The following is a 16061-nucleotide window of genomic DNA, read 5'->3' as shown; positions in this document are numbered from 1 at the left end:
TTCACATACTGTGCTAAGCCAAAATCAAGCAAATCATTATTATGGCTTAATCTGTTCTGTGAACCCTGTCATTGAACCTTCTAAGGTTTCTTAGTTTGTCTCCATCACCAGGTAAGCACTGTGCCTCTACTGACTCCACTTTGAAGCCACACATCTGACTTGATGAATCACACAGAGCTTCACAACTCAAGAGGGGAAGGAAGGGGAGTGGTCTGTGTGGCAGCACAGTTTTCCATCAGCATCTAATTTGCTGTGTGTCTCTCCCTGGTTGTAGAAAACACAAAGATGACCTTGGAGAAGATATGCAGAGAACGTCAGCCAAACATGAGCTCAGTCTGGGAAAAAAGGAAAGCATGAGAAAGAAACTTAAAGTTGACCTGCCTTGGCTCCCTTTGGTATAAGTGGGGTAGATGGGTGGAGAAGGGGAAACCGCCAGGTTTTCAGGATTCTATTATTATAGCCAATATCGCTAAGTAGAGTTCTAGTATCTCTTGAGGTGTCTGTTTTCCTGACCTGGCCTACCTTGAAGGGCTAAAATTGGTCTAGGACCAAGGTGGTGATGGTTAGGATTGTTGCTGCCGCTGGAATCACAGTACCTTGTTGAAGACAGGAAGAGAGGCTCTCTTAATCCTGAGCCACAAACCAAAGGCACAACACAGACAAAAACACTGGACACAGCAGGAACTTCCTCCCACTGCCCTCCATATACTAACTCAAGGCAGCATTCATTGGCCCTGCAGCCACTGATCCAAGAGCCAGCAAGAATGTGGTTGCTAATAGTGGTCTAAAGGTTCTTGGACCAGCCTTTCACAGCCAGTGGGGAGAGGGTAGTTGTGGTTCCTTTGCACATCTTGTGATACTGCTTAAAAGAGGGCCACTGGAATCTTCTCTTTCTGGCCAAACTCTCCACTTCTTACTGCTTTAAAAAAAAATAGTGCCAAAACATTATAAGTTATGATGTCCTCAGAACATTCTGTAAGTCTAAAATTATGGGCAGGCGCCCAGCACAGAAATTACTGTATTTTTTTACCCAGTATAGAAACTACCTGGTACAGAATTAAGTACACTACAAGCTTCAACCAGACACTGAAGCCTGCTTACCATTATGCTTTACAACACCACTGTTCTGCTGATAATTGGGAACATACAATTTTGTTTGGTCTAAGGATCACATAGTCACCTGAGGCCACACCCCCAAATAGGTACATTAACTGGATTTAATTTAAATTTTTCTAAATTAAGTAAATATTTTAATATGATTAATCCCTTTATATTTAATAACATTACTCTATATCAAAAATGAGAATTCAGTGGCAACTTTTGGAGGAGCACTTGAAGTCAACCTATGGGTTTGTGAAACACATGCAGGTTGCTCATCCCCAATCTATTTGAAGCAAGGATTAGGGTTATTCAGTAATCTGTATTCTCAGTAGTTTATATCAGATTTTGAACCACTATAATGTACTCATCTAGTTGAAAATCATTAGAAGCTCTCCTAGGCATTGTTCACATAAAACCCAAAATTAAGCTTTTCAACAACCAAAGTTATATATATATATATATTTTAAAATAAAAAATGCAAAATACATAATTCAAGGAACATGTAATGTGATATTTAAAGCAGTGGGAATGGCACACCATAGACATGCACATGGAAGGCCTGTCTGAATCTTCACTTGTCTGAAGTTCAGAAAAGCTGAGTTCTTGGGGAAGGACTTCAAAATTTGGGCACCATAATCAAGAAAAACTCATCCCAGCAAAGCTACTGACAGTATTTTAGATAATGTTTCAGTATGGCTGTTGTCACAAAGCCCAGCATGTCAGAAGATTAGAATACATACATCTACAAGACGCAACAATAGCACTGTCAACCTGGACAGATACTTCTTATTTGGTACAGAGTGATTATTCTTCTTAAGCAGCTTGAACATAATGCTATCCAAACTAATTGTAGTACTGTAGTGCTATCATCCTGACCTGAAAGTAAATAGTTTATATACTGATTTTCCAGCTTCCCTGTCATTTTACTTTGAGACAGAATTATATGATTTTTCTAGCATGAATATTCAGATGCACTAGTCCAATTTTTTCAACTGTACCTAATCAATATGGACAGTGCCATTCTATGGTTAGTATTTTTTTTATATCTGTCTCTCAAGGTGTTACATCAAGCCAACTTAAGGCTCTTCTGATATTCTTTGATAACGTGTTAAATAGATTTAACATAGATATAAATCTAGTTTAAGAGAGATTTAAATAGTTACATCTCACTGGGTATACAGCCTTTCTTTTCATTCAATAAATTTCTAAAGGCAAGCATCAGACACAAATCTCTTTCCATTCTATATTCCTCACCTTTTTTTAAAAAAAATTTTTTACCTCTATCTATCCCCAAAGAAACTAAACATGAGTCTGAGAAGTCAGCACAATGGAAATCCTGCTCTAGAGACTTCCACTGTAAAGATTTAAATGCATTTTTCAAAAACAAGAACTCTGAACAGGGAAAAAAACCCCTCTAATTTGCATCAATGATTTATGACTGTAATTGGGACCAGAATTTCCGTCACTAACCGATGTGGTCATAAAGCGTGATGTTATGTGACTGTATTCTTAGCAACAGCAATCTTGGCAGTCCCCATTGCTGTTGTTAAGCAAGAATCACGGGTCGCTACGCGAGGACCTCTTCTTAACTTCCTGCCAGCTTCCCACAACCAAAGTCAGTGGGGGAAGCCAGCAGGAATTTGTAAGTCCCAGGCAGTTTGCAAGCAGGCCTGCAGGCAGGCAAGTGGCTGCTGCTGGATGAGGAAGAGTGTGCAGGCGGCCACAGTGGTGCCGTGTGAGTGATTTTGGGCAGAGGGCAGCTGTTACTGTGTGAGAGAGGGTATGTGCGCAGCCACAGTGGTGCACGTGAGTGATTTTGGGCCCAGGGGTACTACTGCCAGGTGAGGGAGGATGCATGGGAGGTTGCAGCAGCATGTGTGATTTTGGGCCTGGCGGGTGGCTGCTGCCAAGTAAGGGAGGGTCCATGGGTGGCCATAGCGGCACGTGCGAGCTATTTTGTGCTGCCGGGTGGGGGAGAGCGTGCAGGTGTTCAGCAAGGTGCGTTGTGAGCACAGTGAGGCTGGGGGTGGCTGCGGCTGGGCAGGGGAGACTTATCAGAGTGACTTGTGATCTTCCCTGCTACTTTCCCATTGACTTTGCTTGTGGGAAGCCAGCAGGTAAGGTCACAAATGGCAATCACATGACTGTGGGTGCTGCAAACATCCTAAGTGTGAGTTGGTTGCCAAACACCCAGATCATGATCACATGACTGTGGGGGTGGTGCGACAGCTGGAACTTCAAGATCCAGTCGTAAGTACCACTTGTTCAGTGCCACTTCAAAGAGTCACTGAACAAGTGGTCGCTAAGCAAGGACTACCTGTATTTGTTTAGTCCTTCACTCGAATCCATTCTTGCCTCCAAAAGCAGTTTGACCACTGATATACACAAGATGTTGAAAAGATGGTCCTTAAACATTTAAAATCTTATGTGTCAATTTTTTTAAGGCTAATGGCATATACCTGCCTACCCTAATTCCTTACGTTCTAAAGAAGTCAAGAATTCTTGCTGCACTACTTGGGCATGTTCATTGACCAAATTAATCTCCACCCACAGGAACATGCTGGTTGAAAAACTACTCCCAAACTGCTCCATCTTATTGCCGCCTATTCCACTGAGTTGCCATTTATGCTTAAACTTTGAAGGTCTCTTCTGAAATACTATAATCTTAGTCTTCTGATAATTTATAGTGAGACCTTCTTCTCACAATGGAAGGCCAAGAAGAATAAACATGGCTAAAGCATTTTAGCTTACTCAAATCAATACTTTGAATTAGATGTTTTTTAATTTGTACAATATACTTGCAGTGCTGTTTCTTGCTTTGATGAATTACTTAAGCAAGCACTTCAAAATTACTCTGTTTCCCAGGGCTGGATTTTTTACTGTTTTGTAGAACTTAACATTTCCTGAAGCACTTTGAAGATTATAATTTATGACAAATAAGTTATTGTAGCTGCTTTCATTCTTATTTATTTGAAGTATCTAACAAAACAAGCTGTACCTCTGAAAATTGAGTGAGGAAATCTTCTTGAACAATACGGAATGGGAGAGGAGAAAATAATAATTTCCTACACTTGCTAGAATAATACTGTCAATTTCTATAACTCTTTTTAAAATAATTCTATCATTTGGTAGCTGAGAGAAGGTAATTTTAATATAAGCAAAATAGCCAGAAATTATGCCCTTGATTGGAAGAATAGGGTATTTAAAGAATCTAGAGAATTTCTAGATTTTACTGGGACTAAAGTTGACAATTTAAAGGAATCTGGAGGTGTTATCATGGTTGTTTTGGACAGAGGAGACAAGATGATGCAAGCACTATGGATTTTTTTGCTACTGTAGCATCTGCAATGTGAGATAATTTCTTCCTGTTGTTCATCAAAGACCTGCGCACAGTATCTCTTAGTAAGCAACTACTTCTGCTACTGATAGGTTTATCAAGCTGCCTTTTGTGAGCAGGAGCATTAGGTATCATCTAGGTGGTTATAACGGTAGGTGGGAATGACCTTGGGAGACGGGGGGAAGAGATGCTGCCTAGGGAACGATCAGATGGGTGGGGGGGGAGAATAGCCTGCAGCTGCATAAGGGGCAGAGAAAGTAACTCAGAAAGGAACCTCCCTAACTTACCAGACTGTAGAAGAGATGGTTGTACTTTCAGACTTGCAAGATTCTGTTAACGTAGCCTTACAATAAAGTAGAATTAGCTCATCTGACTGTGTTTCCTGTTTGGTCTACCTGGGAAGGCTGACAGTGGTGGAAAAAATGTACAGTCATACCCACACTGTCATAATAATGTCAGGAGGAGATTTTTGTGCATGTTGTTTTTTAAAAATCTATAGTCTTAAGAATGCTGTAACCCCGTGTAGAATTGTGGCATTTCTTAAAATGTAAATGATCTGGTTACTGTAATACATCAAGGAAACCACTGTGCTTCCAGACCAAATCTGTGTGATGCATATAAATTCTGAAAATGTTTCCAAGGTTTACATGTATTTTAAACAGGGATAGGGTGTGAGAGATTTTTGTATTTGGTCTCTTTTCAATCCTGCCCTTCCCTATCTCTTTCTATTCCTATGTTTATTTTTTCAATATTCAGAAATCTGTTCCAAAACTCTATAGTTCTGTCTATCCACCCATCTTTCTTTAACTTTGTTAATTGACCTCTTGCAATAATATATAAATATTAATACAAGAAATACCATATTTCTATGCTGTTTTATCAATTATTATTTTTTTTTTTGGTAAAGAATCCAAGCCTGGTAGATAGGGGTGGGGAAGAATTGCAGTTTACTTGAAACACACCAGTATTTTATTATTTTGCCTGCCTGTAATATATCAGGCTGAAGAACATTGTTCCATTATGTATGTTCAGAGTAAAGATAAAAGGCTAATATAATAATCCATGGAAAAACCAGATGCTTCTTTTTATACTTAGACTCATAACTCATTGCCCAAGTAACCTTAGGAGTGATGTTTTGGGATATTCGATTACTTTGAAATGTTTTGCAAAAAATAAGGATTATATCAGTACTTTTAAAGCTGTTGACACAAAGTATGAATAAAATACTCTTGAAAGTAGAAGTTGAATATTAAAAAATGTAAAGACATTAAATATGATTCTCAAATGAGGAAGAAAGATACTTCTACAAAAAAGAAGCTTCCTTATGTGAATTTCTTAGAGCAGAAAATATAATGCATGACCTGGATATGCATCTTAATGCACAGAATCCAATACCAAGGTACAATTTCTTAGAGCATTCTTAATACAGTTCATACCTGAATGTGTATCCCTACTTCCTATCTTTGTAAATAGTCATGTGTAGCTCAGCTGGGCATGACCAGAGTTCAAAGTTCAGTTTTCAGTGAATATCTGGAATACCTGAAGTACTTACCTTGCTCTATGAGCTTGGTTTCCAATTTAAATAATTTTTATCAGGCAGCATTCCATTGCTGGCTTCCCCTTGCCCTGCATGTTTCAAACTTGCTTTGGAGGACAAGTTAGGAGACATGGGCATGAGGGAATTGATTCTGCTCATGGGCAGAAGTCTTTGGGTATAGCCTGTTGTATGTTTGTTGCAGAGCTGGGATACAAAATCAGTTATCTCTGGTTATTTGACATAAATCTCATTGTTTCTTATGCTAATATTTTAACCATTTACCATCGAACTCAATCTTCATTTTAAAGGCTGTATCAATATCACATTTTATTGATTTGATGCCACTGATACAGTATTTGTACAAATAAGACAATTTATCAGAGGAAACATCAGGATATTTAATTGAGCAGGTCTTTGGATTTTAGAGAATTTTAGAGACTGAATTCCAGTATGGATAAGCCTTCTAACCATGACAGAATTTCTCCAGATTTTCTTTTATCAAATATGTGGCAATGAAATCCTAACATTTTTAGAACTTTTAAACAAACAGAATTTCATTCTCATTTGGATTAACAGTTTAGGGAGGTCCCAAATATTATTTTTGTTGGAGAGAATTTTCATTTGTGATTGCTGTTCCTAATGAGGGGCTGCATAAATTGCACAGCTTTACATATATAAATGTAGCCCATTTACATTAATAAATCAAAAATAAAAAATGATTCACAGTCCTAAAGCAATTTACTGGAAGCAAGACTTCTCTGTAGGCATGAATAGGATTGCATTGTCAGGAAGATATATATGTATATGTATGTTGTATATGATACACACTCAGAATATTTACATGTGTTTATAAATTTCACTTACCAGAATGAAGAGGCAACTAGCGGCAAGCCATGTATGCTCAGGAATAGTAGAAAATACTGACAAAATCAAGCAACCAAACACAAGGAGAAAACTGTAAAACAAAAGAGTACAAAAACAGTAAGGACAGTGAAAACAAAAGGAGAACTATAAATATATGAAGCATTCTGTTATCTGAATAATAATAATAATAATAATAATAATAATAATAATAATAATGTGCCTAACTTTCAACAAATGAATAGTACCACAATAGAGTAGCCTATCAATACCATCCAAAGATATAAAACAATGTTCCCATTCATTTAAAGAGATTACATCGTGGAAAAGGACAGTGCGAGCAACTCTGCATTACATATGTGCACAACTACTTATAAGGTAGGTTTATGTAGATGTTTTGTTTTCATGGCGGAAGATTTATACAATCTGAAGAGAAACCACAGTACCACTAAAAGCTCTGAAACAAATTATTGAAATAAAGCCATTCAGTATTATCAAAGAAGCTTCCACTCACATAACTGAGCTTTTTCATGCCCCCTCCATCCTATTGCCTCCCAAATCTCCTCCATTTGCCCATTCCACCAGCATCTCTCTGCCAATGGGATAGAAACATTGGCAGAACAAATTGTCCCTCACTGCTTCCCTAATCTGCTCCATACCTCCGCCTTCCACAGCAGATACATGACTGAAACATCAATCCACATGACTTATTTAAAATATGTGTATCCTGCAGATTCCTTGCAGAGCTCTAGGCACTTTATAACAAGTAAGACAGAAATATATAACACAAAATAGGAGCAACAACAGCAGCAAAACTAGATAGAGAAATAAACACGCAACAAAAATTAAAATATCACAAGTAACAATGACAAAAAAGCAAAAAAGTTTATGCACCCATGGTGTTCCTTAAAAAGAAGATTATTAGTGAGGAAGTAAGATGGGCCTTCCTCGTACAGGAGTGCCACAGGGCCTAGATGCAGCTGTCTTCTCAATATTGAGAAGACAGGGCCCTCTCAGCCGAGTTTCCAAGTGAGGGCAAGAGGGTCTGGAACCTCTTCTAAAGAAACCTGCTACGTGTTGCCCTCTGCTGTGATTTCTCTATATGGCAAGCTGACTGCCAAGGACAAATTTGTGGAGGGGGACCTTATAAACCTGACTGATTTCATACACAGAGATTTAACATGCATAAATAGAAACTTAACATGTACAGATTTATGTAATCAAATCAGGTGAATATGTGGAATACAGTAACCCATTTCCTCCTGTTCACATCTGCATGAATGCATGCATGTCCTAGCTGTTCCTTACTTCTTTTCCACTGTGTTGACAATCACATCCAGTAAAACATTAGTAACTGAATTAAAAACTAACTACCAGTAATAACATACTGCACACATTTTTGGTACATGGATTTAAAAAGCAAATACTGCTTGCAATATGCATATGTTTGTATTGCTACCAATACAGCTAAAGCTTAATTCTGCAACTCCAGAGAGAAAAAGACAAAGAATCTATGAGGACAAATCCAACCACAGAAACCAATTTTTGTCATAATGATTCCTATCAGGCAATTTCAGCATATGCTTAATTTTTCCATTATTAGCTCTGTTTTGCAAGAAACTAACCCTCTTGGGATTGCTGGTTTCCTCTGCAGGACAGCTTAAATGCCAAAAGCAAAGAGAGCAATGGAGAAGTAAACATACTCTAAGTCATTCAATTCACAGCTAGCTCAGATCTCTCTTTTTTTCTCTCTCTCCAAACCCAACCCTATATAAGCCAAGTTACTTCCTTAAACTGTAATAAGAAATATAAGAGCATTTTCCACCCTAATTCAGTCATTGTAGCCAAGAGAGTTACAGTTTATTGAATTAATGCAACTGCCTAGGTTCACACAATATACAGGACCATAAATTGGATTCACATACACACAAGCCACTAATTAGTCAACTATACTTTAGTCTACATGTTATATAAATATAGGCAAATAGGAATTAGTAAATAAATTATGGATTGGGATTGTTTTAGATTTTAGGCAATAAACCACTGTTTGAAACTGCAGAAGCATGTTTACATGGCAAATTATACTATGTTTTACTTTAATATGACATCAACCCATTCTTTCTTCTAAAACCCTTTCCACAATGATATCTACTTAAAGAAACCTGCAAAATTCTTCTACAGCAGAAAAGACGGCATAGTTGCTGAAGAGGAAATGTCTTCTCCAACCCATGTGGGCCACCAGCCAGGCTCTTCTGTGCCTTCTTTGAAATTAAGATATGAAATACCAACCAACCTGCTGTAGGTGAAGAGTTTTTTTGTACTCTTTCTTACTGATGGAGACATGTTCAAACTTCTAAGAGTTTTCCTCCAAACATAATCTGAAAATCACGGGGGTAGTTAATTCCTTTGGCTAACAAGAAGTGCTTAGCTTAACACAGTGAACCTAGTCTTTGGGGCTTGTAAATCATGATTTATGGAATAGTATTATGCATGAATAAAACCAGTTGTAGCTTATTCAACAAACCAAAACTAAAATGCAACAACAAAAACAAACAACAAACTCTAATGCAACAGAATTTCTCTGATGTGACAAACAGCTATTGTTTTCTTGCTGATCGTTAGCAGACTATTTGATTACTAAGAAAGGCAGTCATGAAAAGTGTTAGGGAAAAAATTCCTGAGTTCTCTCAACACTCTTCTCCCGTCTCAGTCACCTAAGTGGTGAGGTTCAGGTCCATCCCTCTCCTTAATCAGGACACAATTTGTGAAGTCTCCAATACCTTTATTAAGAGCTGAGGAGTCTGGTCAAACACGCAAAGAACACTTTTGACAATGTTTCCTTGGGTAAGAACCTGAACATAAACACAAGCAGTTAAAACCCAGAGAGATACAGCTGTTACATTTGCATTGGCTACTACATCAATTATTCCATATTTGGTAATCTTCTAACTAATCTGGAAGTTCCCCCCTTACAGTTTATCATGCACATGTGTAACAAAGGATCCATAATGCCATGGCAACATGCAATGGTTAACAATGGAAATGTCCAGGTATGGTATCTACAGCTTTCACTTTGGTAAAACCAATGGTTTTAAGACTGAGACCTTTTCCTGGAAGAGGGGAACTTGTGTTAACAAGTCCCTTATGCTAGTATATATGGCATTTAAGATCTTTTGTTCCTTTGTGGTTCTCTAGTTTCATATTTTATAACAGTTACTTTAATCACATCTTGCTCATGATAACTACCAGGGTCAAGCACAGTAACATCATGGCAGCTGCCTTACTTCTTTATTCCATACATACCTTACACAAGGAAACTTAAGTTCCATTCTGACTCCTTCCTTTTAAAATGGGATATTTTCAAACTTAGTGTTCACTGACATGGTGGAAAAGAACAGTTTTAGTAATGCAAGCCAGGAGGATTACATTTTCCATCACTTCTCGTTTCAGTGTGACTTGTTTATGTAAGTAAAATGAGAACTGACAAAAGCTATTATAATTTTAAAAAAATGTTTGGATAAAAACTCTATGGAGCATAAGCGTCCCTCCATTGAAAGCAGTTTGTAAATTTATAACCATAAATATGAATATGAAATAAAGTACACTTTAGACTTTATAACACTATGATTTCAGCAGCTGAGAGCTCATGAAACTGCCCTCATAAAGAAGGTTTAGTAAGATAGCTCTCTCTAAACATCTAAGAACAGATTACGGTTAAGCTTTTTTTCAGTCTGAAAATAAGATTGTGGCAATTGTATCTTCTGTCTTATTAGTTACATGTTAAGAAGTGAAGAATAAACTCCCAGTAGCAACTTGTTCCCAAATTAGAAATTCAAATGGCTTCAACTCTGTTATGGATATGATGCAGTTTGTCGGTGTTGGCCTCTCTTACTTTTGTGAAGTCAAGGGAGCACAGGACTAGTAGTCCTGAGAAGAACTCTTTCACCACCAAATCTTTTAATGATAAATCCGTTTACAGTTTTTAAAACATGAGGTTTTGTTTTCCAGGGGAAAAGGTACAAAACTCCACCGGTTCTGTTCTTCAGCATGACCCTTCTGAATTCAATCATCAGGGGAACATACCGTACAGAACCTGGAACATGAAAAAGAATTATTTGCATGAGAGGAAAATCACTTAAATTAAATTATTTCCAAATTTGGAGGTGGATTGCCTGTTGTGTTAGTCTAATTAGTAACCTAGACAAGTGCTCATAATCATCCACAAAGATGCAAACTTAGTTTGTTTTACCCATAGAATAGGCCACAGTGTTTGGGCTCATCCAAGACACTAAGCTGGGGTGGATAACCTATGATCCCAGGCCCTGCAAAGCCTCCTACTTTCTTTTCTTTTCTTTAACCTGGAATCCCCTCAATCTGCTTTGCCAAATTTCAGTTTCCTATTATTTTGAGGTAGGGAACACATGGCAATTGTCTTGACCCAGATGTGAAGTTCCACCCACTCAGTGGTGCTGATAAGTGTATAACAACTGGCTCAGCCAGTTCCATTGCCACCATGCCACAAGCCTCAACCGGCTCACAACATTCCAGAAAACTTAATATTTGGCCCTCGCAAGCTGACTCACTGGTGAGTCAGCTCCAGCATACCACTGCCATCACTCCTCTGCAGAAACAAGGCAAAAAATCTTGGTCCTGCATACCAGCTTAATGGGAATAACCTCATACATTTTGTACCACTTGGCCCACTGCAACTTTTGCTGTCCAAAACTATTCAGCCTTCAGCCACCAGAAGGCTGCCTATTGCTATGTTAAGCCATAAACCATGTCTTATGGTATATAATAATGCTGCTTTCTTCTACTGGTTAACCAGGTGAGGACATTCAAGCTCATTTTTCCAAAGGTTATGTAAACAACATCAATTTCATCAATTTCTTATAAAATAGGCTACTAGGTTAAGAGGCTCAGTTGATTCCTTCTAAACTTCTAACTGCTATGCAACCAAGAACAAAATTAGGACCAGTCAAAATAGCAAGTGATTAACTTGAATAAAGATCCAAGAAACACTACAAAAATAAATCAAGCCCCATTTTTAATTTGACAAGAGATTGGGGGGGGGGACTTCTTCAAAACTTGGTTGGTCCAAACTATGAAAGCCCAGTTTACTCACAAAATGGCTTGCCTGTTTTTAATTTTCAACTATCCCATAATATAAGCCTTTTCATAATAAAAGGGCCAAAATGATACCTACACCTAATATTTTCTATGGTAAACAAGGATCTTAATAGTATGTTGGATTTCAGTTGGGTCATATAATAATTCTCAAGCTGAATGCAAAAAGGAGCTGTTTTCCTGATTTCCTTACTTCATCTAGTGATAAAACTAAAATAAATGCTCAGGTGTATACATGAAATTATGGAAAGTTCCATACCGCCAATGGGTAACTAATTTGCACAATGAATGCCTTGCACAATGATAGTTATTCAATATATTCTCTTAAAATAATGTGATGTAACAAAGATGATTTCTCAAAATGTAAATCAACCTCAGAATTAAATTAATCTTAATCAGATGTGTTTTAACCCAATTATTCAAAGGAATTCTAAACCATCTGTCTAAAGCTTTCATTTGTATCAAAATAGAGGCTGTTCAAGCTTACCAGCTGAGAAATCTTCCTAAAAATATTTAGTAGTAGTAATGTTTCTCATGCACCAGTAACTAGGTGCAGCACAATATAAGAGAATTAAAGGAAGCAAAGTACACCATAATAATCACTCATAATTTAGAGTGGTTAATAAATACTATCAATCAAGAATTTTTATGGGCATTTAAATGTTTATGTTTTTAATGGCATGTACTTTTTGTATTTGCTGGACTGTGTTATTTTATTTCTCCTTGCTTGTAAGTTGAAAATGTCAGATTCAGCTGGCACGGCACGGCACGGCACGGCGAAGGCACCACTCAGCTTTGCATAAGTCAATTCACCGCCCAGGCGCGAGCAGAGGAAAAGGGGAAGTGAAACCGCGAGCTGATTATGGCCAGGTGGCGACGCTTAACTCAAAACCGCAAGCGGATACTTTGTATCAGCGCGGTTTCCCCTCAGGCACTGCAAACAAAGGAAAGTGCAGAGGCTCTGAAGCGAAGCAATCAACGAACTCCTGGCTTTGAGCAAACAGGCAAACCCCACAAAGGCAACAACAGCACAACCCATAGACGGCAATCAGAAAGACAAAAGCACTGGACTGAATCTGCCATTTGGGTGAGGGGGGATTACTGCGGGTAATCTGTAACTAAGCAACGGGTAAAAGCGCAGGAACGGGGAAGCTATAAAATACCACGTAAGCTATGCCAAGCCAACCCTGGCTTTGTCTGTACTTACTTATGTTACGCTTGAGTAAACTTCTTTGCTGAACACACGTGTCACGAGAGTTTCTCTGAGACGAATGGGTAAACCTTACAGAAAATACCTGAAGTCTATGGAGTAGACAGTGTACAAACACTTATAATAAATAAGCAGCTTTAATTTAATTTAAAACTTTGGAGAAACTTAAAATAGGCCAAAACCACCTCAAAAATTTCCAAGAAACCACATTTACTGAATGTGCAGGCAGAAACTGCTCTGCAACCCCAACCATTCTTCCTGGGAATGGAAGGGAAAAAAGACTAGTATCTTGCTTTTCATCTCAGGAAGCAATATATCTTGAACTCACCCCAGCTTCATAGGAAAACAAAGGATCAAAGTTTTATTAAATGCAATATTCTCCCAAACATTTCTCATTCTAGTACAGTACTCTCAATTTGAAATATATGGATATACAGAGGCAAGAGAGGAAGAAGTGGTGGAAGGCCCCTCAGTTAATTGGGGGATGAATATTTATTTGGCCTATCCCAATTATATCAGCAGTTCGAAAATCACATTTAAAAGTAATATTCAATCCTACTTCTCAGATCCTCAACTCAGTACTATTTTGCTAATATGAGTAATGTTAGGGCACAAATCAGGTTCTCCCCCTATACCTGCCAGGTTTCCAAACCAATCCTCATTTTGGAGATCGGGGTCAGCCTGAACAAAGGCCATTCAGCAGTTGCAAGGGGGCTGCTGTATGTGGTGAAGCAAGGGAAAGCCATCTCTTTCTCTACTGCTTTATGTCACAACTCTCCTTGCCCTCTTAGCTGTTGCTCAATGTTTTTGAACACTGTTTTAGCATTGTTCTGTAATATACCTAGAATGCATTTGTGCAAAACCAGAGTAAGTTTTGAGGGATACTGTAGGTAAACCCACAATCTAATAATCTGTCCAAATTTGCCTCCCCTCCCACCTCCTTTAAGGCAACTAATAAATGGATCTTTTCCCATGGCTGGTGACATTTGCTGGGAAGGAAACAAAATTGGAAGAATCCACTAACCCCTGTCTTTTATGCACCCTATACACCGTAAATATGGACATCTTGCCTATGGCAGGATAGGGATGAGCCGTAAGACCCCATTCTTTATGCCAATATAGTTTTCTGCCTGCTCAAGGACTCTAGATAACGCTTTAAGCTGGCCACTGGGTGAGCCCCTTATGATGGAGTGAGAAAATGACAGCTACTAGGAATATGCATAAAACAGAAAATGTGTTCTTTTTTGAACCTGAAACAACTTAGAGTGCATCATTCCCTCAGTCTTCAGTTCTTCAAAAACAAAAATACGTAGTGCTACTTCTGCTTCCTCTGCATGGCTTATGTGCCGGTTCCTTGATGGTTCCAGCAACCTTCATCACAGCATATCTCAACCCTTAACTCTTCCCTCTCTCACCTGCCTTACCTCGGCCACTATTGCCAATGCCCCAGAATGGCATCTCCCACTGGCTCACCCACTTTTGATCTTCCACTTAGTGACTTGACTTCTCTTCTCTTTCCTCCCCCACCCCTCGGCACTGTCAATGTCCCTGTGGCAAAAGAAGGGAGAGGTCTAACCCTCAGTGATGCATACCAGTGGCACGGGGGCCTTTCTGTTATCACAACACCTCTCCTCTCTTTTTCATCTTTCATTGGTTCCCTCTATCACCATTAATAGATAAATACCATCAACAACAAAACTAGTTGGCTGGTGTGGGTCTTCCAGGCTGTGTGGCCGTGTTCTGGAAGTTTTGTTTCCTAACGTTTCGCCAGCACCTGTGACTGGCATCTTCAGAGTGCAGGAGCATAGACAGGAGCAGTTCTCTCTGTGCCCAGGATGATGTGACCCTTTTGTGGGTATTTATAGCAACTATACCAGGCTATACCGGGAAGCCATTGAGATTCACAAACACCAGCACAGTTTCAATAAAAAAGAGGAGAGTCTAAAAATCAACAAAACCTGGCTACCAATCCTGAAAAATACAACCTGCAAAAGGTCAACGAACTCAGCTCAACCACCAGGACATGTGAACAGTTCACACAATGAACTTGCTAATCACCCCCAGCAGCCCCTCGTTAACAATTCAATAGAAGAAAAAACCCTGCCTAATCCCCAGGAAGATACACACAGATTCTGAAACCAAAACAAGCAGCCACTCAGTAACCCAACCCCCCCCACACCCCCAATCCCCCCCTTCCCCCCCCAGCTCTCTCTATAAATACCCACAAAAGGGTCACATCACCCTGGGCACAGAGAGAACTGCTCCTGTCTGTGCTCCTGCACTCTGAAGATGCCGGTGGCGAAATGTTAGGAAACAAAACTTCCAGAACATGGCCACACAGCCCGGAAGACCCACACCAGCCATCGTATGCTGGCCGTGAAAGCCTTCGACAAAACTAGTTGGCCTTGTATTTTTCCTACTCTTACCTCCCTGTACATTTCTGTACAGAACAAGTGTGTTTCAGTTTCTACTGACAACAAAATAGCCAACCATACAAACTAGCTATTCCACACAAAGAACAGCTTGTGCACAAACTGCTTTACACATCCCTAGAGGCTATCACCATTTAATCAGAATAGTTGAAAGATAATTAAATACCACACAGCTGGACAATATCATGCAAAAAAACACTTTCAGTGATAAAACTTTTAAAGCATCTCTTCTTTAACTGTAGACTTCAGAATCTTTAAACAATTCATTTAAAAATCTTAGTTAAATAGATGCCATTGAAGTGCACTAGTCTTTTGGTGATTGCACAGACAAATATTTGCCATTTTTATCTATATCCAACAAAAAATTTTAGGTCTATGGACCTTACATATGATTTTAGCCAAAGGCCAGGAAGAGATTTGTTTATATTAGCAAGTTTTGATACTCTCCACTAACGA

The 16061-nt window shown here is 38.8% G+C and overlaps 1 protein-coding gene across 1 annotated transcript in view; it reads right to left on the bottom strand.

The window, feature by feature from the left end:
- KCNQ5 (potassium voltage-gated channel subfamily Q member 5) overlaps positions 1–16061 on the bottom strand; it is a 352113-nt gene that overhangs the window by 98450 nt on the left and 237602 nt on the right. Inside the window, exon 2 of the mRNA XM_088150699.1 lies at positions 6840–6930. Coding sequence (XP_088006825.1) covers positions 6840–6930 — 91 coding nt within the window. The remainder of the gene's footprint in view (positions 1–6839; positions 6931–16061) is intronic.

The sequence above is a fragment of the Python bivittatus genome, unplaced genomic scaffold, assembly GCF_059951505.1.
Source record: "Python bivittatus isolate LINGU-HERP-01145 unplaced genomic scaffold, Pbiv_v1 ctg000020_np1212, whole genome shotgun sequence".
In the NCBI taxonomy this organism is placed as follows: Eukaryota; Metazoa; Chordata; class Lepidosauria; order Squamata; family Pythonidae; genus Python; species Python bivittatus.
This window is presented reverse-complemented; position numbering and strand designations above follow the sequence as displayed.